General features: G+C 38.4%; 1 protein-coding gene across 1 annotated transcript in view; it reads right to left on the bottom strand.

The window, feature by feature from the left end:
* LOC135474864 (ATP-dependent DNA helicase Q4-like) overlaps positions 1-25,903 on the bottom strand; it is a 164,736-nt gene that overhangs the window by 11,266 nt on the left and 127,567 nt on the right. Inside the window, exons 17-22 of the mRNA XM_064754498.1 lie at positions 19,630-19,767; positions 13,786-13,860; positions 12,545-12,707; positions 9,036-9,166; positions 3,625-3,793; positions 77-257 (exon numbers count right to left, since the gene is read on the bottom strand). Of these exons, the coding sequence (XP_064610568.1) occupies positions 77-257; positions 3,625-3,793; positions 9,036-9,166; positions 12,545-12,707; positions 13,786-13,860; positions 19,630-19,767 (857 nt within the window). The remainder of the gene's footprint in view (positions 1-76; positions 258-3,624; positions 3,794-9,035; positions 9,167-12,544; positions 12,708-13,785; positions 13,861-19,629; positions 19,768-25,903) is intronic.

The raw sequence follows: 25,903 nt of genomic DNA, 5'->3' as shown, positions 1-25,903 counted from the left end.
ATCTTTGCTCTGATGTGAGTTCTACTTTATCATCTTCCTTTTCCTACACGCACGTGGCTACCCACATAAGGCTCACCTTGTTAGAGCTGTATGAAGCTGTTTTAGCTGCCGTAATTCCGTCCTCTCCTGTCTCTTCACTCTTTCATTCAGCTCATCCAGAATTCTGTCCCTCTCATCATCAGATAGGTCCCCAGGGGACCTCAGGTGGAAGGCTAGGTCTGAGAATTCCACCATCACCCCGCTTTTCACAGGAGCCCCTGGGAGAACATCAGCACACAATCCAGGTCATTTTACCATCACCAAACACTACTGAATCTAACAATGGTTAACAATGCAATTAAGATCAGTTCACATTTTATTAACATCATCTAAGAAGTTAAGAATTAAAGACCACCTAACATGTTTTTTAACAACAACACCTGACATTTTAAAACTTCACCTAATACATTTAAAATTGCATCATTTACCATGTTTGCTAATTACTGTTTACTGATTACTAAAATGTTTGTAATGACATCACCTAATATGTATATAAATAAATCACTTTACCCCATGGAAATCCAAAAGCTGCTATCAAACCCCCAAAGCTAATTGGGAGGGTGGGTGCACTCTATAGATTTATCTATAAAATCCAAATGTAGTTTCTGTCTGACTGAGCCATATATTTATACCTGTCAATCAGACTAATAAAGTCTCACTTCAGTATTTAAGTTATGATCAGATAAGGGCTTACATTCACCTATCATGTTTATCAGCTAATCCCACTGTAGTATCTGGAGTATCCATCTGACAAAATAGCTACACGATGCAGTGCACCATGCTATATCAAAAGTTGAGAGCTCCTGTTTAACTGGTCCCAAGTTTCACCCTATCAGCCAATTGTCACACTTACACACTACCTGTACTACTAAGTTCCACTACAGCAACTTGAGTTCCTGTTTGACTGGTCTCAAGTCCCACTTCATCAGCCAACTGTCACACTTACAAATTACCTGTATTAGTAAGTCCCACTGCAGCAACTTGAGTTCCTGTTTGACTGGTCCCGAGTCTCACCCTATCAGCCAACTGTCACACTTACACATTATCTGTACTACTAAGTTCCATTACAGCAACTTGAGTTCCTGTTTGACTGGTCTCGAGTCCCACTCCATCAGCCAACTGTCACACTTACACATTACCTGTATTAGTAAGTCCCACTGCAGCAACTTGAGTTCCTGTTTGACTGGTCCCGAGTCTCACCCTATCAGCAAACTGTCACACTTACACATTACCTGTACTACTAAGTTCCATTACAGCAACTTGAGTTCCTGTTTGACTGGTCTCGAGTCCCACTCCATCAGCCAACTGTCAAACTTACACATTACCTGTATTAGTAAGTCCCACTGCAGCAACTTGAGTTCCTGTTTGACTGGTCCCGAGTCTCACCCTATCAGCCAACTGTCACACTTACACATTACCTGTACTACTAAGTCCCACTGCAGCAACTTGAGTTCTTGTTTGACTGGTCCTGAGTCTCACCCTATCAGCAAACTGTCACACTTACACATTACCTGTACTACTAAAAGTCCCACTACAGCAACTTGAGTTCCTGTTTGACGGTCCTCAAGTCCCACTTCATCAGCCAACTGTCAAACTTACACATTACTTGTACTACTAAAGTCTCACTGCAGCAACTTGAGTTCTTGTTTGACTTGTCCCAAGTCTCACTCTATCAGCAAACTGTCACACTTACACATTACCTGTACTACTAAGTCCCACTGCAGCAACTTGAATTCCCGTTTGACTGGTCCTGAGTCTCACCCTATCAGCAAACTGTCACACTTACACATTACCTGTACTAATAAAAGTCCCACTACAGCAACTTGAGTTCCCGTTTGATGGGTCACGAGTCCCACCTTATCAGCCAACTGTCACACTTACACATTACCTGTACTACTAAGTCCCACTGCAGCAACTTGAGTTCCCGTTTGACTGGTCCTGAGTCTCACCCTATCAGCAAACTGTAACACTTACACATTACCTGTACTACTAAAAGTCCCACTACAGCAACTTGAGTTCCCATTTGATGGGTCCCGAGTCCCACCCTATCAGCCAACTGTCACACTTACACATTACCTGTACTACTAAGTCCCACTGCAGCAACTTGAGTTCTTGTTTGACTGGTCCTGAGTCTCACCCTATCAGCAAACTGTCACACTTACACATTACCTGTACTACTAAGTTCCACTACATCAACTTGAGTTCCTGTTTGATGGGTCCCGAGTCCCACCCTATCAGCCAACTGTCACACTTACACATTACCTGTACTATTAAAAGTTCCACTACAGCAACTTGAGTTCCTGTTTGACTGGTCCCGAGTCTCACCCTATCAGCCAACTGTCACACTTCCACATTACCTGTACTACTAAGTCCCACTGCAGCAACTTGAGTTCTTGTTTGACTGGTCCTGAGTCTCACCCTATCAGCAAACTGTAACACTTACACATTACCTGTACTACTAAAAGTCCCACTACAGCAACTTGAGTTCCCATTTGATGGGTCCCGAGTCCCACCCTATCAGCCAACTGTCACACTTACACATTACCTGTACTACTAAGTCCCACTGCAGCAACTTGAGTTCTTGTTTGACTGGTCCTGAGTCTCACCCTATCAGCAAACTGTCACACTTACACATTACCTGTACTACTAAGTTCCACTACATCAACTTGAGTTCCTGTTTGATGGGTCCCGAGTCCCACCCTATCAGCCAACTGTCACACTTACACATTACCTGTACTATTAAAAGTTCCACTACAGCAACTTGAGTTCCTGTTTGACTGGTCCCGAGTCTCACCCTATCAGCCAACTGTCACACTTCCACATTACCTGTACTACTAAGTCCCACTGCAGCAACTTGAGTTCTTGTTTGACTGGTCCTGAGTCTCACCCTATCAGCAAACTGTCACACTTACACATTACCTGTACTACTAAAAGTCCCACTACAGCAACTTGAGTTCCCATTTGATGGGTCCCGAGTCCCACCCTATCAGCAAACTGTCACACTTACACATTACCTGTACTACTGAAGTCTCACTGCAGCAACTTGAGTTCCTGTTTGATGGGTTCCGAGTCTCACCCTATCAGCAAACTGTCACACTTACACATTACCTGTACTACTAAAAGTCCCACTACAGCAACTTGAGTTCCTGTTTGACTGGTCCCGAGTCTCACCCTATCAGCCAACTGTCACACTTACACATTACCTGTACTACTAAGTCTTACTGCAGCAACTTGAGTTCTTGTTTGACTGGTCCTGAGTCTCACCCTATCAGCAAACTGTCACACTTACACATTACCTGTACTACTAAAAGTCCCACTACAGCAACTTGAGTTCCTGTTTGATGGGTCCCGAGTCCCACCCTATCAGCCAACTGTCACACTTACACATTATCTGTACTACTAATAGTTCCACTGCAGCAACTTGAGTTCCTGTTTGACGGTCCTCAAGTCCCACTTCATCAGCCAACTGTCAAACTTACACTTTACCTGTACTACTAAAGTCCCACTGCTGCAAACTTGATTTCTTGCTTGACTGCTCCTGAGTTCTACCTCATCAGCCCATTGTCACACTTATATACACATTACCTGTACTACTGAAGTCCCACTGAAGCAATTTTAGCTCCCGTTTGACTGGTCCCGAGTCCCATCCCATGCTATCAGCAACCTCTGTCACATTGAAATCCAAGTCTTTTCTCTTTTTATCAAAGTTTCCATCTTTTTTAAGTCTGGCTATTGTCACAGCAACAGGGGGACACTGGTAAAACAGAAAGAAAAAAGATATTAAAACAACTATTAAAAACAAATACCAAAAATGTTCATCCATGTAATCTGAACAATGACTTTACAAATTAACTTTAATGAGCTAGTACTTAATTAACTTATCAAAACGTAAAGAAAAAGTGAACATCATGTATCTCATTTATTTGTTTGTTTATTTCTTTGATTGGTGCCTTTACGCCAGTTTTAATATTTCACTACTGCACCATTGGTGATAATTATAGCACGAGGAGCCTGGCGAAACCCACTACCATCCACAGGTTGCAGACAGAACTTCCATGTATAAGTTCAACAGTGTTTCTCAAAGCAGTGCGGCTGAAATATTGCCAACGTGGATCCTGACAATAGCCATTACCTTCAATCGACAATGTTTCGCCACTTCATGGTCCATAAGCCTTGTCTGGTTGCCAGGCGCAATTAGCCACCTGTTCCCTTAAACACTACCAACCCCACTCCCACCCATACTACATACATGTATATACTTTAAAGTAACAACTATATTACAGGCTACAAAAAGAGAAAATTCAGAAAAATTCCCAATAATGTGCAAGTTAATTAAATTAGCCTCTATTATCACATCTGGTGACAGAGAGATAAACCTAGAACAGCTGGCCTGATGTATGTCTTGATACTGATTGGATGGCTAAGACTCTAATCTGACTTTCACAATAATGTGATTCAGCTCCACTGTCTTTAAAATTTGACAACCTCTCCTAAAATATCAGACTACTACATCAAGCACAAGACCCCGTAGACCACAAGAATATGGTTTCATGTACTAAACACTGAGTTTGAAGATAAAGTAATAATCTCTGTAGTGTTGTATTTTTGCCTTAAGCACGTTATTCAAGCCATCCTGATGACAATATGGGCATCTAAGACAGTGTAATTGTCTGTCTGTGGTGAAATCCCAGCATGTTGACCAGCACATCAGCAGAACTACTCCAAAGGGCGAAAAATAACACGAGGATGAAAGAACCAGGGCAGACAGTGACAATCCCACAGCTTTAGAGCTACCTTTATTAATACTGATGTCTAACGGCTGATACGGCAGCGATGATGTTTTCTCAGTTACCAATCCTAAACCCTCGACAAATTCGACTCTCAACATAATATACATTTTTAGCATATTTGAGGAATGTTATCTGATATGGACAGGTTATTTGGTAATTTTTGTGAAGTTCACTTGTGCCCTTGCCTGACGAAAACATTTCAGTCTTCAAAAACTTAAGTATTATATTTTCAAGATAAATCTAATACTTTGCTGGTCAAATTTTTTGAAGATTTAAGGTAGTCTCCATGATATGAAATAATTACAATGGGAAAAGCACTGCTGTCACAACAATGTTACTATACAATTTCAGATTCCTCGACTCGGAAATTGTCAAATAAATAGTATTATTATTAAATAATGATAATAATAAAATATAATATAATACATAAAGCTAAAGCATATCTGACTTCAACAGAAGAATATCACATGATGGTAGAATTGTCCAGTTTGGGGGTTGAGACATATTGGCTGTCATTTACCTAAATTATTTCATTCATGTTTTTAATAATGCTGTACTGCAATCAAGGCATTTCTATTTTATATCCAAATGCAAACAGGATTGAGGGTGTTAGAAATGTATATGGTAATCTTTCCTTCTTTTATGTTTTTCATTTATTTGATACTTTAGACTATCCTGGATTTGCATTTATGAATTGACCATGGAGTAAAAGAACGGTGTAAAAGCGCACAAAACCACTGAATTACAAAGCCACGTTGCTGCTTTTGTTAAACAGTCAGCATCTTTATTTAGCCCAAATTCTTTTCATCACGCCATCCAAAACACAACCTTTGTCTAATCCAATATCGGCCTCGTGTTCATTTCAGGATATTACCATGGAAATGACAAGAAATGGTCACAGGGTGAAATGTAAGAATCTTCCTTCAGCATGGCCAGGGCAGCCACTGTCAGTTGGTAAACCTGCTATATTGCGAACAAATTAGGGCATCATCACAATGGGGTCATCCATACCATTATGTAGTTACCCTCTGGACGACGGAAGCTGAGAGGAGAGTAAAAATATTTCCAGAATAGAGATTGGGTAGTGCAAAAAAACCATGTTCATTCTCATGAATGTTTATCTACCACATTATCAAGTGTAGGTATTGTTTTATAATCACTGTAGTCAGCTGGTAGTCTTTTCCTACGATCAGTCCCAAGTCAATCCAAGTCAGCCAGCCAGCCAGCTACACTGTATCATAATGGCTTACAACTAGTAATATTGTTGCCATGTATACCCACAGTGCACTGGCCTAAATATCAAGAGTTTGCAATTTGAAGGAATTTGGGGCCCCTCTGGCTGCGGTGGTTAGCACTCCAGCCTGGCACAATGACCGATTACTGTGTGTTCAAGTCCAGCTCATTTAGGGTTCCTCTCCAGCCACACCTGAGAAGGCCTGTCAACAAACACCCCGGACTTTCCTCCCATCAAAATGCTGACTGCCGCTACATGAGCGAAACAGTCCTGAGTACAGCATAAAACAATAATCAAATAAATAAACAAATAAATCAAAGGAATATAGACTTACACAAATTATTTATTTATTTATGACTATGGTCAGGTTTATGAACATCAGAATATTTGGTGTAAACCAAAATGCTTCGCTGACAAACTTCTTAATGTAAGAATATGTTTCTAACCTTTGACATCCTTGGTCAGGTCTGATCAACTGTGACAAGAACACCATGCGATTGTGGTCTTCAATAAATCTAAACGCCTCATCTAATCTTCGGAAAATTGCTTCATTTTTTAGAGGATAGATTGGCCTTTTCTTAATTGGGTTATATCAAGCCCCTTATCTGTTGACTTTTCCTTTAAATACCAGTACATAAACATTTTATACTTGCTGTCCTTCTGCTGTGGGTAGTTTATTGATTTAGATGCAGCTAGAACTATGCGACTGCAGTGGTCAAGCATTATACGACATTACAGCGATATATTCCAGAGATGCTACCAGGATTCAATCTCTTCATAATACACATTATTTATAGATTTGTGGGATTCCAGGGAAACGACAATCCCTCAGATGTTCTCTGGTACAAGAAATATTAACTACATTGAGGAAAATTAACTACATTAATAAAGTCCATGAGAAAATTGACAGCCTAATGGGTAATAAGCCAATCCTAAACATTATCTCCCCCCATCAATCAACCAGCCCTCTCCTCACCCTCACCCTACAACTACAACTACAAAATTGACATGGCTAAGGAAATGTCATACATTGTTACACGAAGGACTTAGGGTTAAACACAGTGTAAACCTACGCATCTCGTGCACCACAACAGAAAAGATTTATGTTTAATTGCAACAAGCAGATAACTGAAAATATCCTTCTGGCCCATTTGTCAGCAGAGGCTTTATATGTAACTGTTCAGTTATTTTATGAACAGCTGCTAATTCATCTTAGATTTTCATTCCTCCACTAGACAGTAAAGGTCTGCTGTGTAACAGAATTACTTGTGTAAAGGATTTAGCATAACTGCAAAAAACAAAGAGCAAAAATACAAAGTAAACCAAGACTGTTTTGAGCAACAGACTAAAATTAGGACAGTAGTTCAACTTAACAAGTAAACAGATAAAGCCAAGTCTACCTTACATTCATATAACTGAACACTATATGTCATACTTCAGAAAATGAAGTATACATAATGTAAAAACACTTCTGTAGCCATGGTACATGTATATATTACCGTGGATGAAAAATTCTAAATTTTAAAGTGAAGGAAAATGAAAAAAATATTAACGCTTGTATCTACAGAAAGACTATTAAAAATTACACTTTAAATTACCTTGACTAAATTTTTTAATTTTTAAGTTGGACTTCAATACTGGCCTCCAATGATATCAAAAGCTCTTTTTTCAACACCATGTTTAATTCTGAGCGAGTTTGATTGCATGCATGAGTAGACAATTACAAAATTTTCTACATGCAAACTGACAGTCATTTACCTTTGTGTTTTCTTTTAATTAAAACCAAGTAGATAACTAGCACCATAATCTACTATAAACAAACATTTTGGAACTATTGTAAAAGCAAATACAAGTCCTCTACCAGTGTGAGCTTTCAGAATAGGCCACAGGTACGTCAAAGTCTGAAAGGGACTAGCAACAGATGGAGGAGACTAGCAACAGGTCAAAGGGACTAGCAACAGGTCAAATGGACTAGCAACAGATGGAGAGGACAAGCAACAGATGGAGATGACCAGCAACAGATGGAGAAGGCAAGCAAAAGATGGAGAGGACAAGCAACAGATGGAGAGGAGTAGCGACAAATAGAGGGGATTAGCAACAGATGGAGGGGACTAGCAACAGATGCAGGGGACTGGCAACACATGGAGATGGCTATCAACAGATGGAGAGAACTAGCAACAGATGGAGGTGACTAGCAACAGAGGTCCAGGGCTAGCAGGGCTACATCTGTTGATGGAGGGGGCTAGCAACAGATGAAAAGGACTAGCCACAAATGGAAGGGATTAACGACAGATGGAAGCTATCAGCAACAGATGGAATGGACTAGCAGATGGAACAGATGGAGTGAGTGAATGAGTGCTTGGGGTTTAAGATCATACTTAACAACTTTTCAGTCATATGATGATGAAGGAGTCCTTAGAGTGCATGTAATCTGCCTCCTTGTTGCAGGACAGATTTCCAAGGCTTTTTTATCTAGTGCTACTTCACTGAGACGACTTACTGAAGGCAAGTAAGCCTCCCTGCCTGAGCCATCATACTTATACAGGTCAACCAGTTGTTGCACCATCCATTTTATGTCAAACGCCAAGCAAGGAAGTCACAACTTCCTCTTTTTAAGATCTAGGTGTGACCTGACCCAGGAATGACCCTGGATCGGCCGTCTCCCGAAGTGGACGCTCTATCAACTGAGCTATCAGGGCCAGTACAACAACAGATGGAAAGAACTAGCAACACATGGAGAGGACTACCAACAGAAGGTGTCAACGATAAACTTTGGTGAAAGAAAAACAAGCATAATGCTCAACAGACAATGGAGTGGTAAGGCAAAGTTATCAGAAATAGAACTGATGGTCTACCTAAGCCTTTTGTTTTACTTTTTGAACTAAGTACAAAATAATTAGCACTACAGTCTAGTATAAATACAATGTGATACATGGTGTCAACAATAAGTATCGGTATTGCGTCAGACTCACCTTCTTGGCCACAGCCTCTAGCTGAAGGGGTCCTCCATAGCACTGCAGCTTACATGTGGCATACACAGGGGGCATGTTCTGAATGATCCTGTCTGCCCTCAGCTCCAGGTAACACAGCAAAGTGGCTAGACCTGACAGAAAGCACACCAGCCAGTTAGCCCCTGGACTAGTCATTCATGCTATAACAACAAATTCTCCTTAGTAAACAACTTCTCCTTAGTAAACAACTTCTCCTTAGTAAACAACTTCTCCTTTTTACACATTTCGGAGATGTGATAGCAGCAAAAAATGAAACCACATCTATTTTATCACTGGTTACAACTTTGGACTGAAGAGAACCTTTCACTGTTAAAATATGGTTGACACTTTCGTTGTTGGAGCAATTCACAATTAATCCACATGCACTGGTTAACTCTTTTGACTATAGAGAACTTTTCTCTACCAAACCAGAAAACTGTACATATATGCTAAACTTTTCAACACTTTTTCTTAATTCTTTCATGATTTTGTTAAAATATTTCAATGATAAACACTTTTGTTTTATTGAAACAGAAATGTTGGAGCAGTTATCTGACTGAGTGAATTTTCATCCCATGGCGGAAACAGCAGCGGCCAGCCACTGACAAACTATCACCCAAGACACAGATTGTCGTTCATGAGGGAAAGGTGCACGATTTTCACTCAATAATTTCATTTTCCACTAATTAACTAGATGAAATGCAGATACCAAACAACTGATACAAGCATTACACTTCACCTAGCCAAGCTAAGATGCCAATGCATGTCCTTAATGTACATGTCTGTGGTTAAGTCTTGGAAATCCAAGAAAGGACAACAGGCAGGCTACTGCATCATGCTGTCACAAAATGCAAGACTGTTTACGACCAGATGGTGTAATTAAAATACTATCAAACAGTAAAGATTGTCAAAGGAGAGCTTCCAAAAAATTAATCTATCATGCACAATATCTGAAGACAACCAGGGGCTGCTGAATAATTTCTCTCTAAGACCAATGTGACTATCTGTGTCAAAACAGTTATCAGCCACACAAGCTGCCACAAGCTATATCTGTAGGCAGCCCTGAACAGTATCATAAGCACCCCTGAATGATTTCACTCTCAGACTGATGTATCTATGACAACTATATGAGTAAACCCAGTTATTCAAGCCACACAGAAATTGCCACAAGCTATACATGTAACTATTAGCCACCTGGTCATTATCACAGCCAGACACTGTTGAATGTCTTCACTGTTGCATGTCTCAAACAGAGACACTGTCAGAAGCTGCATTGTGTGTGCAGGCTAACATAAAAGGGAATGCATGGATATAAAGAAGGACAGACAAAAAATGCCAAGAAGCCATAATTTAAACATCTCTTAAGTTTTTTTCTAAACTGAGCTGACAGCTAAAGCCTTTACATACATACAGATCTTTTTTACAGGCCTTCACGAACCAGTCATTTTCACAGTCTGCAAGTGTCTGGGTTGTGATCCAAGGCTATATATTACAAAAAGCAGAGGATTTTCCTGGCTTTTATGAGATACAATTACTGGACAAAGGGACTGAGCATCCTCCTGTGACAATATATACTGCTCTGCAAATGTCTCAATTTCCCAAAACTCAACTACCATTTATCCACAGAATTCATAGATCAGGTGATAAAAACAGGTGACGCCTCTGTCAGTTTTTTAAGGTGAAGTTGGTGATTTGGACTCTGATAACTGATAATTGAAGATGTCTTATCTTTGCCAGATTAAAGTTGTCAAATCTGGTTTCCATTACTGCTTACACAACACTATTCTTCTAGACAAATATTCTCTTTGATGGGCCAGGCAAAAAACTGATTGGCGCTGGCGCAAATATTGTCACCAACACCTGAATTAACACAAAAAGGTTAAACGAGGAAACACAGATGTATCATCCCACACGCCAATTGCTTCTGAAGGTCACAATGACCGTCTGATCCAAAAACTTAGACAAAGTGGTACCATACGGTAACAGACATGCAAGGATAAATTTTAACTTTCTGCAAGCAGGTCATCTTTTAATTAAATATTCAGCAACAAATCATAATATAAAATCTGTGAAACTAAATTAGAAGAAAAAACACAATTTGGCACCTATCCTCCCACAGCATATTACTATCTGGGTATAGACAGATATCAATATTTCTCTTGACTCTGGCAGAATTTGCCGGATTACATGAAACTGGAGACTTTTTTTTGCTGAGATGTGAGCTTTAATCAGAGAAATTTCTTGTTCCAGACTTGTGAGCAGTATGTTATGAAGCTGTGTGAAATATACCTGACACCACCTAAAAAATGTCACTTTTGGCTCAAAATTTGAAGAAAAAAATCCCACTTTAGATTAAACCTTAACATGACAAGGATAAATGTACCACAGAACAATGTAAAATAATTATCAGCAGTACAAAAAGTCTTGAAGATGTCTTGAAAAAAAAAGATGTATTATTGCCTAAAGTCCTTAACAAATATTCTCTTCTAGCAGGAAGTAGCCTCACATTTCACAATAATGGTGACACTCCCATCACTCATAAGGAATTTGTGTTCAATCCAGGCATCAAAACAGACATTAGTATACCAGTTGTCACCAAAACTTAACTGTAAATAATCGCAAGGCCAATCACAAATCATGGAAGAATTAAGAAAATATACAAAGCTGCATGCGAAGACTGATGGCAATCAAAGATTATCTCCTTGAAGTTTGATGAAACAGCCTTTTGTACTCAGATACAGCACATAAAGGTCCAAAAACCAGATCATGAAACGTGTGTCCCTTTGCCAATACTTAGTTTCACAAAAGTTCATAAATCAATGTTGTGTAACTATTTTTACATACACTTTTGTTGACCTATGAAATTATACCTTACTTGCAATCAGCACCCAACCAAAAAAACAAAGTGAACAAACAACAAAATAAATTTCATTTATACGACAAAGGCCAGTATTATAGTGGGAGGAAACAGGGGAAACCCATGGCCACTGACGACCATCTGCAGGTTTCTGGCAAACCTTTCCACTGAAGAAGACCTGACAAGTTACAAAATACTGAACAGGCCAATAGTTGGGCACAGGGAGGCAAGAAACGATCCAAGGAAAGTTTTCATGCCAGGGGATCCACAATCCAAATCTGACACCAATCCAAACAGCTTTACCCACGATACATTATGATTTTGACACCAAATACCAGACAGACAGACAGACAGATGAATTTGCTGGTGTGAGTGTGCCTGAGACACATATTAGAAGACTGCTGTGTACGCTGAAGTTATTTTAGGATTTCCGTAAATAATATATGCTTACAATTTAGTCTTCAAAGTCTTACGATTTATGTCATCAAATTTCCTTTGAAGTTTTACTTTACTAGTTGAATTTCTTGTCCAGTTTAGTCTTCAAATGTTATCAATTATGCTATCAAATTTGATTTGAAGTTCTACTTTACGAATTGAAATTGTTGTCCACTTAAATCACTTCTATATAACCTACCTTCTTCCTTGACATCGAGCGCCATGACGGTTGGCTCTATAGGTATAGCTCTCTCATGACCAGGACAAGCGCGCACGGATGGCGCCTTATCCTGCACACGTCCATCATTATCACTGGGATAACATTTTTCAGGATTTTTCACATTGTTGTCAAGCGCTGCATTCTGTCAGAGAAGAAACGATGGTCAGGTGTATTGGCCATGAAAGCTGTGATATACCTGAAGAAAAAATCTGACTGATTCCAGGGACCAAACAAGTGAAACGCTAATGAAGACTAATGAGCTGAGCTGCCCCAAGAAGCTCTATCCACACACAACTGCTAATTAAAAACACAGACCTTCTTGAAAAGACAGTAAAGTAATGGTTTCTGTAAAACATTGTTCAAAGGTTATCTCTGTAATATTACATGGCATATATAATGAGAAGCCAGACATGAAATCTGAAGCATCATAATTTACAGTGAAAGACTATTTTATTAAATTGATTCATTTATCCAATTGATTGGTGAGTTCTATATCAAGGTGATGAAGCAGATGGATAAAGGAGACAACACAGAGCCCAAAGACATATGTCACCCCCATGTCACCTGCAGAAAAGCCTTAGCCTAAACACTGAGGGTGAGATTCAAAATCAACAACCCCACTAGTCAAGGATTATAGTTGTCAGTGACTAGAACCCAATAGAACTGGCATGCAGAGAGTGTGGCCACTGTTCACATAAAAAAATTTGATTTTTATAATTCATATTATATTAACACTCCAAATATAACTAAGTAATTATTTTCACGTAAAAGACAAAATACACCATATACACACATTTCAATGAAGTCCATGTGTACAAGGCCACTTTCAACGACAAAATTATTCCTTTCAGTTTTTGAAAAAAATTGCGATATGAAAATGTTCAAATTTAGACCTGACATTAAATAAATTTGGTGCAGAAATTCTATTTTGTCAATTCTATCAACATCAATTTTATCAATGCGCTAAAATGCCAGGTCACTAAGTAAAAACAGATTAGAACGGATTTAGACTCTCAGCAAACTTCAGAAAAACCAGTTGGCCGTTAAGAAAGTTCAAAGCTTTAATTCAGGCACATTGATTTCAGAGGAAACCACACTGAGAGCTAAGTAGAGGACCAATCCTTGTAATATGTGACCATCCCCAAGATTGGCTCTAGATTAGCAACAATTTCCAACTGGCACATCGTTTTTCTTCTCTCAAATGAAGGGTGTTTTTTTACCCCAGCTGTTGTGCTTGGCGTCAGCTCTTCAGAGACTCGGCTGTAGTCGATGTCATCATCGGGAAACTCGCAGGCCTGTGTAAGTAAACAGATATAAAGTTATCTCACAGTATATACACCTCTCCTTCATGACGACTCTATCTGGGGGACAAATCTACCTACCGTGATAGAAGTGGTAATACTGGGAGAAATATGTATGCCAAATTGGTATGCTTAATCTCAAAGCTTTCATTAAGTAATTCTATGATAATCAATTTGGGGGACACATTTGCCACTGGTGAGTTCCAGTCCAGCATATGCTTGCTTCTTCTGACACAAAGAAATCATTCTAGTGTTATTTTCACAATAATTGTAAGAATAAATTTCACTGAACAAAGTGCTTTGGAGGTTGAAGATTTACAGTACACAAATATACAGCCATATCAATTCAAGTCTTTTCATGAAAATGATATATGGACTGTCATGTGCCATACTGTACTGGAACAAGATTGACTGTAAAGATGAGGGGGCCAGACCACATAAACATTAATATATTAACACAAGATGCTGTGGGATAACTATTTTAGGGACTGTTTTATTGATTTAAGACCAATGGAAGGGTTTTTTTTTTCTTCTGAGTGAGCATTAGTTTTCTCAGAATCTTACCGGCCTACCAGCACCTGGATGTTTTTATAATGAGCCTACTCATTTAGCTTTCACATGATACACAAACCTATTTTATTTGATTACCTCAACAAATTTATTTATTATGTTTATTTGATTGGTGTTCTACGCCGTACTCAAGAATATTTCACTTATACGACGGCAGCCAGCATTATGGGTACCCACAACCATCCGCAGGTTGCTGACAGACCTTCCCACGTACAGCCAACTCAACAAATTAAATTGCTTACTTTAAGCAGAGGTAGTAAAACTGACAATATCGTCCAAGAGTACAGAAGCAATATTTCCCAGGTTACTGAACATATAGCACACTGGTAGCAGACACCTATCTCCCCTTAATGATGTCACACACGAGTGTAGGAAGTAGCGTTTAAATCTCAGTATATCACTAATCATTCAATATATTTTTGAAAAGAGAGAATTTTGAAAAGAGAGAATTTACATCAACATGTAACAACATTTATGTGCTTTGTTTGTGAATCTTTTGCAGATGGTTCTGGAAATAAAGTTGATAAAGATGAAGAAGAACAGAAATAGTGCTGAGATGTAGTATCCCATACAAAGCTGTTACTTATTTACAAACTAGATTAAATTTAGTTGTTGATTACTCAGACAAGAGTTGACCATGATATTCTTTAAAATGATGAGCATTTCAATCCTTTCAGCATAAGATTTATCATGCTTTCATTCGAAAAATAAAATCCATCGAGAAAGCCAACTTTTGTTAATAATTTACTTTTCACAACTCCCAATGACAACTTAATAACTTAACAAACCACTTGTGCAACTGTGCGAGAGATTTACGTCAGAGTAAGCCGAAGCTGCACAAGTCCTTTACCCGCAGTGTTAAATAATGAATAAAAATGTTTCATGAGATTGCTGTCAATTATGGCATGAGTTAACATGTCACTTATATGGGAATTTTCTTCTCATCATGAAATATTCATGTTAAACCACTGCAGCTTAAGTGAATTTGATACCAAGGTTGTATATTAGACATATGTAAAAAAACAAATATCAATAAAAATATTGTTGTATAAGAATATATATTTTTCATTAAACTAAATCTCAAGAGTATAAATACGCTATATTATTCCAGATCTCTAACAAAATAGAATACATCCAATTTTTATGTAGTGGACAAATAAAATAACAGTAGAGTTATTACATTCGAATAAGATTTTAAGCCTTCCTGAAATCGACAGAAAGTGTTATCACTATTAAACTTTGGGCGAGTGGTTGCTGAATGATTGAAGCTTTTAACATAAGAGTGTGCAAGTAATTGTGTTGCAAAAAAGAGGTGCTTACAATTTAGCTCTCCGAGTCATGGTGCACCTCATTCATACACAGATTTACAATCATGAACACTGAGGCAGTGCAGATTAAAACGGCTTATTTAAAGACATCTTAGGTTTCATTTTAAAGTATTAAATCTCAGATTCTGGTAATAACCTAGTTAAAACTAACAGAGAAATACAGTCTTTGAGAAAACAATGATAAACTCATTAGATCAAAAGGTATCGGTAAATGGTACAAATCTACCTTGCCTGTTCTTTTCCACTCACTATGGTTCATGCTTGCCGTGTGGTGTGTTAAATTATAAACAGACATTAAAACTGGAGGGGATCCAGTGATGAATCCCATTCACTGTAACTCTTAAAAAGCCTATAAATAAGTAGGCATGAGTATGTATACTCACGTTCCGTTGCGTGATTATGATTTTTTTCTGTCAGACAATAAAGATTCTACTAAGCACATATTTAAGCACCAAATATTAACTGCTTCTTGGATGCTGATTATGTAAACTGTGGTCCCTTCTAGAGAATTTAATATTGTAAGTCAGACAAATAAATCACTCTGTTGCTTTAAATTATAAATGGATATTATACAATGTGGTCATGCAATGACATTAGTGGATACTGCACCAAGTAAAACTTGTCCCACAAAACTCTGTTTTTTTTTTTTTTTTTTTTTGATTGGTGTTTTACGCCGTACTCAAGATTATTTCACTTATACGACAGCGGCCAGCATTATGGTGGGTGGAAACCCACGACCATCCGCAGGTTTTTGCCAGACCTTCCCACGTACGGCCGGAGAGGAAGGCAGCATGAGCTGGTCTTGAACTCACAGCGACCGCATTGGTGAGAGGCTTCTGGGTCATTACGCTGCGCTAGCGCGCTAACCGACTGAGCCACGGAGGCCCCTCAAAACTCTGTAAAAAACATCTGACAATTAAATCAACAAGTGAGCTTAAAAGATACATCCATAAGTTCACCAGGCTGTCATGGTTACCATCTACAAAATACTGCCTGAAGTTTACTTTACTTGTATGAACTATGACTTGGTGGTTGGTAGCATTTATGTCTGGAGTTGAGGAACCCAATGCAAGCCGTCTTCAATTAAAGGGACTAAAGGAAAAGCAATCACACCAACCTTCTCATTACCAATAAGGTCCTGTCCATTTTCAAGTTGAGCTCTTTACTCGTTTCCAAAATAACTGATTCTCAGCACAGATAAGTTATTCAGAGCAAAGCGATGAGTAAAACGCCTGACAGCAGACATTTTGGATCCCAAAGCAACCCCAAACCATCCTCTCAGCATTGACAAGCTAAGGCACTGCTCTAGACGGAAGGAGGCACAATTATTTGTTTTCAAGATATTGCATTCACAGATCATTTCTCAGACTTTTGGATCATTCAGCTCAACCACAAGGAAACTAACCCATTCCTTCAGCGATAACAAGGTCTAAGCCATGGCCAAAGTTGGAGAGCAACTCTTGACTTGTTCTGAAGATACTGGACTGGCAAAGCAGAGGTGATGGGCTGTTAGCGTCTTGATCCCCCAACCTCTCCTCCCCCCCCCCCCCCCACATACACACACGCCGATTTCATTTTTCTGGGGGGGACATTAATGAATTTTTTTCCAACCTCTTCTCAAATATGACCGTGCCTACAGATTCCATTTATTTATATACATATATTTGTATATTTAATACTGGAGAACAGAGCCTTAGCAAACAAATTCAGCCTGAACTTCAACCGAACAATCCTGTTACATTGCTGTAACCTCTCAGTGCTGAGCGCCAAGTGAGGCAGCAACAAGCACCATTTTCAAAGTCTTTTGTACGACGCTGCCCTAACCATAAGACCAACAAAGCAGTTCTATAATATAATTGTTAGATTTATTGATAGACGCAATTTGTGTACACACACACAACATCGCCCTTTTACAGGTATCTGACAACTCTTCTGACTTCGAGTTCAGGGGGCTGCATAAGAATAAGTAACCTCATTAGCCCAAAGCTAATCGGCTGTGGACTGAGACCATCATGGCCCTGCTTCAGTAATGTGCGACCAACCAAGAGCCTGTCCAAGAGGGTTTAAGATTTCCTTTAGTCAGTTATCAACTGGAGTAAAAATGCCACATATGCACTTCCTTCCACACTTCATGAACAGGTTTCAAGTGAACCATTCACAGTCATTTCCATGTTCCTAATCTTGTCAACTCAGCAGTCAGCATGGGTACTGACTGGTGGACATGTCACAGTATCTTAATGCGCGGGAGTGACAGTGAAATGACCGTCTCCACTGATTTCCTGACCTTGTGTCTAATTGGCCATCGACACGGCAGGAATATGGGGTAATAGCCTATCATTGACTTGGGGACCTACAGCTCTATGCTACTGACTAAACCGGTGGAATGGTTGTTTTCCCAGGAGCAAGCAATGAATCACTGTTGAGTGGGGCTGGTTGAACAATTCAGACCTCAAATTACTGCGAAGAATTACATCAGCTTCCAGCTTTTAGACAAATAGAGCGAAGACACCAAATAATGCAGGTTTAGTATTACTGCACAGAGCTGATATCAATTTTCAGTGTTCAGGTAAATACAATGACAAAGGAATGAAATCTAGACGCTTATAATTAGTACAAAAGATAGCAATGAGCTTCCGGCCTTCAACTTTACATGACAAGGAAATGAAAGATTGGAATCTTATGGAATTCCATGGATTTAACAGTCTTGGATTAAATCTGGGAAAGGATTCCAATTACTGCAAACTATAATGAGAGGATTAAAATTACTGCAAAGAACTGTTTGTAGCTTTTACAGTACTGGTCAGGCTAAAAGTCAATTCTTTGCCATTCGTATCATGCTCCGACGTACTGAAAAACACTCCACTGACACGTGATAAACTCTCTACTGGGCTGTGTCGGAGACCTGCTGAAGTCTGCAGGATTATCGTTGGAAAGTGTCAATACAGTTTCCTCTACGGACATAGGCCTAACCTAATTTGCAAGAGAAGGTGCAGTCCCCGTGTTCCAGCTATCGAAAAGCTGAAAATAATACTGCCTTGTTGTTGTTGCAAGGTGTGTCAGCCTCAAAGTGTCAATTTGGTTTTCCAAATCACTGAAGTGGCACTGGCAAATGACTCCCACAAAAAAGAAAAACGTTCTATGAAAGAAACGAAAGATACTTGTTCATCTTGTTACAGGAGATGAAGAATGAGCTATAGTTTTTAGCAGTTGTAGTGATCCATTGCAAATCTAGCATGCACTCACTCGTAAAACGCTATGTAAAAAAAAAAATTGCCACCTTGCGATCAAAAACACACACATCAGATGTTTTACTTCAGTTTCATGTACTGTGTTAGTCTTTCAAAAATCACTCAAATTATTCTAACAAAGAACTATATTTTCCTTCGTCAACTTTCCAAGGTCAGCATGTAGGCCTACCAATGCTCAGCCACGTGTGTGTGATCAGTCACAGTGGACGGATCAATGACTCTGCAGGTGACTCTGCAAGTGACTCTGCGGGGGACTCACTGTCTACAAGTCGTCTACTAACTCTCTACAAGACCTTTATGATCGCCCTAATCTCCTGCCTGCTTTTGATTTTAGGCTGAGCTGTTCTGTTGGTAAATATAGCAAATTACTTCTAAGTAAAAATGTTAGAGACTGTAACCCCATAATCAGTCTAAGCAGAAGTTTATAACTAAATATATACTGAACTCAGTGTTATACTTTTGATAAGAAACAACAGATTTAATTAAGGCAATACAAGAGGAAAAACAAAAGACTAACACACTACATGAAACTGAAGTAAAACATCTGATGTGTGCGTTTTTCATCATACAAAAAACTGTCAGAAATGGAGACTATACATGACACTAGCGAACCTTACCTCAGCAAACTGGTTGGCACGCTCTTGAATCTCCTTACACCGACACTTATGGAAGACTCTTTCCAACAGCTTCTTGATGGTAAATCTGTCGATGGTGTTTCCAAATGTGTGTCTTCTCAGCTCACAAAGATCAGCTCCCTAAAATTACCACAAACCGATTACATGTGTTCATTCTGAGCATATTATAATCTGATTTGGTTGATGTCTCCATCACAGCACTGTTAGCAAGACAATCGTGTCTGTCAACATTATATAGTTTCAGATATTTCTGACTTTCTAAAGTCAAAAGTTAAAACCTTGTCCCATCGCTTAGTTTTTGGTAATGAAATTTAGCATTTGGACACATCTGTAATGAGATAACATTGATTCTTTTTTGTTGTTGTTGCACACAATCAGTGCCCAGGCTGTAAGTTCGGAAACTGAAAAGACATGTTTGAAACAATGTTTCTAATCATCATCACATTATCATTTCAGATTGTAAAAAAAGAATGGTCATATGAGGAATCACGCAGGTGACCTATGTACAACACAAACAAACATAAAGCTGTTTCAGTGGACATTTCTAGATGAGTTTACCATTTGCCCCACCATTCTTGATTATGTCACGCTGCATTCCATTATCCCGAAAACAATTTGTGGGGTTCACATAAGCTGAGAAAAAACATATATGCAACTGACACACGAAGGGTTCCACTAACCTATTTGCAACCATTTGGTCTATGATTGGTCAAGTAGGTGTCCTTGATTGGTATGTTTGGAGAGTGTTTGGTTACAAATGGTGCAGTAGCATGCTGACATTAATTAACAGGCCATGATCTTTAGGTTGATGGAGAACAAGTCCTTTCTCTCATAAATCAGAAACTAGTTCAAAGAAAAGAAGATGAAGAAAGAACAGGCTTTGCCAAAGGAGACCATAACAGCTGATATTAGACAATCATATTGCTAGACATAAATCTTCAAACTGAACTGTTTGTGGCATTTGTTTGTTGATATCTAAGTGGCCATATGAACGTAATTATCTGGCAAACACCCACTCAACTATTTGAGTAAGTTCCTAGCTTGCTGGACACATGTTTAATAAAGGTAGATAGACTCAATGATACATATGTAGATGCACACACAGAGAAACAGGCAGATGTTTAAATCTCCTTTTAGTAACACATGGTACTGGAACAATTCTTGATGAGCCAATCTATATTATTCATCAAGGTCACTGCCTGAATGTTTTCACAAATTTAACATTCAGCACTGACCTCTTGCTGACCCTAACTTTATTTAAATACGGCGACAGGATACTATACTGTAAATTAAACTCCACTTCACTTTGAGTGTTAATGATATTCACAATGGAATAAACAGCAATGTAATTTATTTGATAAGATTAAACAGCTGAAGAAAATGGAATACAGAGCAGGCTTAGGAAGCAAAAGTCATAAAGTATTTTGATTATTTCAGAACAATTACGCAGGCATTACCTGAAGAATCCTTAAAGGATGGAAAAAAAAAAAAAGAAACGATCAAAATCTGAAATAATCAAATTTACTGATAAGATTATTTTGAATGTTTAAATGTGTCGAATTTTAAAGTGGGTTTTAAGGAACACGGCAATGAATTAAATTCTTGTGAATTTTTCTGATGATTGAAAAATCCAATCTGACATTAAATATCTGATGTAGAGCCAGAAAGCGTCACTGTGATATCATTTACACAATACATAATCCATACGCCTCATTAAGCTTATCTTACAAGCTAAACATATGACTACATTTAATTCAGTGAAAAAAAAACTTTGCAAAACATGTGAAGATATTTTTTAAGGGTTTTAATATCTTTTCTTTCCCTTTAACTTACCAAAAAAGTAAATGAAAACTACATTTGATCAAATATGTTTATAGGAAAGCAGCATTCTTACTGCTTGGACACTCAGAAGAACAAAAAAGTAAGATATATTGTGACAAGTGTAACCCTTACTCAGTGTGCACATAGATGTGACCAATACAGCAGATTTAACCATGAATGAACTATAACCACTGCCAGCCAATTAGTGTGTATTTTCTGTTAAGTACCTTCAAGGTCATGTTCCCTGATAATGGATCAAAACTCAGACCACAGCTATACAGCCATCACATGAGTAAGAACAACCTAAGGTTAGTGCTTTATTTGTTGACGACCAAGTTACTGATTTTTGCCCAACCGTAAGACATTTACTGATCTTAGAAAGCACCAAAAGCAATATTTTATGAACTTTACTTCTCTCTAAAATGGCTTACAGCAATCAGAGTAGCACATAACTGCCATACTGGTGTAATATCTGCACAGTTCTTTACTTTGGCAAGACAGCTTGAACAGCAATGTACAGCCTATATGTACTGCTATAAGCCCTTTTTTGTCCTGGCAATGTTGCTTGAGATGAATAATCTGTAACTAACTAGTAATTCCCGTTACCCATAATTCATCCTGTCCAAGAGGGTTCCATTCTCGGTGATTTCTCGGTGAGCGCACACCTGCAGTATGTAATCAGTCCCACGAGCCCTTGCTCACAACTAGATCACATGATGAACAGAATATATGTCATATGCCTCATATGAACTAATACTGATAGCTGTTTAGCACTTCCTCTCAAATCCTAAACTAACAAAATTCATATTTCCTCTAGCCCCCTGTTCCAGAGAACCACATATACATGTATAACAAATTTTCAAGCAGGCTAAAGCAACAGGTCAGCCATGTAAGACAGGATAAACAGATGTGACATATCATCAACAGCTTTCACCTGTTTAACTTTAGTTAATCAGTGTCCACTTTTTGTCCAGGTCATTTACATGGATTATTCAAGAAGTTTAAAACCAACGAATCTTCAAATCTCTGCTACGCAAGGAAGCAATGAAGACTATGCTTTTTTTAAAGCTACAACATCTTTAATACTATAACAATGATGCCATTATGAAAGTTATAAAATTTATAGGATGATAGTCCTAACCGTTGAATGAATTCAACATCCAAAATGAATCATATTCGTAAATATAGTAACCAACATAATTTTTGAATATCATCAATCCCTCTCCCCTCCACCCAAAAAAAACAAAAACAAAACATTATGATCATAATAGTGTTTCATAGCCTTATATTTGCCCAAAAATATAACATTAACAATTTGACACAAGTTTTTCATTATTTTATCCCATGTGCTGACATGATGTCACAAATATGTGACACCAGTGTCATAACTAACAAAGCAATGTCATGTCACGGGGAGATATTACATACATTAACCTAGAAATACATAAAAGCCTTGGGATACTTCGAATGAACTTACTTGAAGTGCCGAAATTATATCCAATTACAACCAGCCAGGTCAATACAGTTATTCATCAAACTAAGATGTAAAGGTAACTTAGCAAAAGCTGGTGATTATAATTCATCATTTCATTCAGTTTTGCTGCCATTACAACACCCGGGATGTCACCCGATATCACTAAAGGTCTTGTCATTTGTGTGGAGATGACAAAGACAACACACCTCATTACATGTGGAAATAATTTTTTGATGAAAGCACCACACATCAATAACTGTGGAAATGATTTCTGGTCTTCATGGCATTCAATCACAGCATATTGAACAGCCTAAAATAAACTGTATTATTTAAGTTAGTTCTCACGTGTATTTCATTCTACTTCAAGGAAGATTTAAAATGCTGGCACTGACCCAAGCTGATTCTGCATTCACCTGCCCTTGCGGTCCAATTCACATTCACAGATAACATGTTAATTGATATGCAGTCAGAGTAAGTCAGGACTAAAACAAAAATTTTTTGTGCAGTACCATGAAGACTGCGTAGTAACATCACAGGAAAGGAAAGCTGTGAACATGGCCAGCTGATAGAACCAAGCATATATTTATGCATATTAATGAACCGAAATTACACTCTCATCTGCATATCCCAACCATCATAACCAATTTGATCACTGTCACCTATAAATTACTTACAGGCCTTCACAACCCTGCTGATTAAACCTTAATTACCTTCTAAAACTTGAGGTCTGATCTTTAACTGTGATTATTCAACCATGAATATAACATCATTAGTCGTAAGATTTAGCTAATTAACCGCAGCCTCTGTGGCTTAGTTGGTTAGCGCGCTAGCCCAGCGTAATGACCCAGGAGTCTCTCACCAATGAGGTCACTGTGAGTTCAAGTCCAACTCATGCTGGCTTCCTACGTGGGAAGGCCTGCCAGCAACCTGCGGATGGTTGTGGGTTTCCACCTGGCTCTGCCCTGTTTCCTCCCACCATAATGCTGGCCTCCGTCACATAAGTGAAATATTCTTGAGTACGTCATAAAACACCAATCAAATAAATAAATAGTTAATTAACCCGACAGTTTATTTGAACTTCATGACTGTTTCAGTTTCTGTTGCAGATCGATATATATATGTCTGTGAATACGTATGTAATTGAACAGCCTTAATTTACCTCCAGAAGGGAGGTCTGCCAGCAGCCTGCAGATGGCTGTGGGTTTCCCCCAGGCTCTGCCCGGTTTCCTCCCACTATAATGCTGGCTGTCGTCGTATAATTGAAATATTCTTGAGTCCTGCGTAAAACACCAATCAAATAAATTAATTTACCTCTGATAATAAAGGAAGGAATACATATAGGTATTCAGTATAACTCCCAGGAAGATAGAAACCATGTGACTTCCTTAGTAACAGACATTGCGGATTAAAAAAATGCTGTTGTCTTTGTGTAATTTTCAGCTTAGTCTCAGTATTTCTGCAGAGCTTACGTGATGGTTTCTTGTACTTAACTAGGGCTTAACTGATCACTGATCATGTGGCAAACGTGCACTGTTCGAGATGCTTCAACATGGGGCATTCATTTTGTTTTCACTTATGCTATGGTGATCACATGATCTGGATCCGGGCCGTCTTACAAAATGTTTGTCTGTCCTTGATTTTAGCCATAATTATTCATCCGACTGATTTGCTGGATGTACTGAAAGTCCAATTTTGAATATTCCAAAAATTACACATTTTGTTTCTATATGCACTGCACCAGTATCAAAATCCATATTGCCCTCTGATCCATCAGCCTTAAGATTTTATGACCTTAGTTATTAGTTGCGTCCTACATTTCAGCAATTCATAAAACTTAACAATTTAAGAGGTATATAAAAATCGGGCTTTCTTTATGAATAAGCATTGCATTAATTGTTAATTCACATACTAGTAATCACAGAGCTATTAAATAGATGCCTATACATATCACCTTCAGCAAGTCTTTAATGAGTCTTTGTACAGTCCATTCTCCAGAAAGCATAATAATCATTTATTCATTTGATTGGTGTTTTATTGCATAAACTATGAATATTTTACTTTCATGACCACCAGTCAGGTTAAAGGGTGCATGGAGAACCATTGTAAAGTGCTACACCATCCGTCTATAGCGGATCAATTTTCAGACAGTAAACCTGACTGGTGGAGCACAAAATGCTGCACTCAACGCTGTCCAACAATAATCATATACAGTATCAGACAAACAAAATAAATCATTCAATCCAAACTTTGCTATTCTTTCTTTGTGAAAATAGTAATTTTTTGGTGACTAATGGAGTATAATAATACTGACTGATCTAAGTATGTTTGCCTCGAAAGACAGGTGAATAAAAGAAATCTGATACCACTTATCGGAAATTGTTACACCTGGTAACCCTGATCGCTTAACAGTGTTACTTGAAATTGTCTGACAAGGCCGACGAGTTAACAGACTTACCTGAAATTGTCTAACAAGGCTAATGGTAAACAATCTTACCTGAAATTGTCTGACAAGGTTAATTTGTAGTCTTCCCTGAAATTGTCTGACAAGGCTGATGGGTTAACAGTCTTGCCTGAAACTGTCTGACAAGGCCGATAAGTTAACAGTCTTGCCTGAAATTGTCTGAAAAGGCCAATGGGTTAACAGTCTTACCTGAAATTGTCTGAAAAGGCCAATGGGTTAACAGTCTTATCTGAAATTGTCCGACAAGGTCGATGAGTTAATAGTCTTACCTGAAATCTACTCACCTTTTGGGTAACTGAATTTTTAGTGTGTTATATTTCTTATGCCAAAAATCATCATTTTAATCATCAGAATTATATTTAAACAAACATGTAGTAAATAAATGTACATGTATGTATGCATTGAGTCGTATATCATACTTAACAGTTTTTCAGGAATCATTGTGCACAGTGTCTTTTTGTGGCCAGGTGAGTCCATGTTGCCAAAGTGCTGTCATCACT

Source organism: Liolophura sinensis, chromosome 9, assembly GCF_032854445.1.
Source record: "Liolophura sinensis isolate JHLJ2023 chromosome 9, CUHK_Ljap_v2, whole genome shotgun sequence".
Taxonomy (NCBI): Eukaryota; Metazoa; Mollusca; class Polyplacophora; order Chitonida; family Chitonidae; genus Liolophura; species Liolophura sinensis.
The sequence above is the reverse complement of the archived record's forward strand: the minus strand, read 5'-3'. Positions and strand labels throughout refer to the sequence as shown.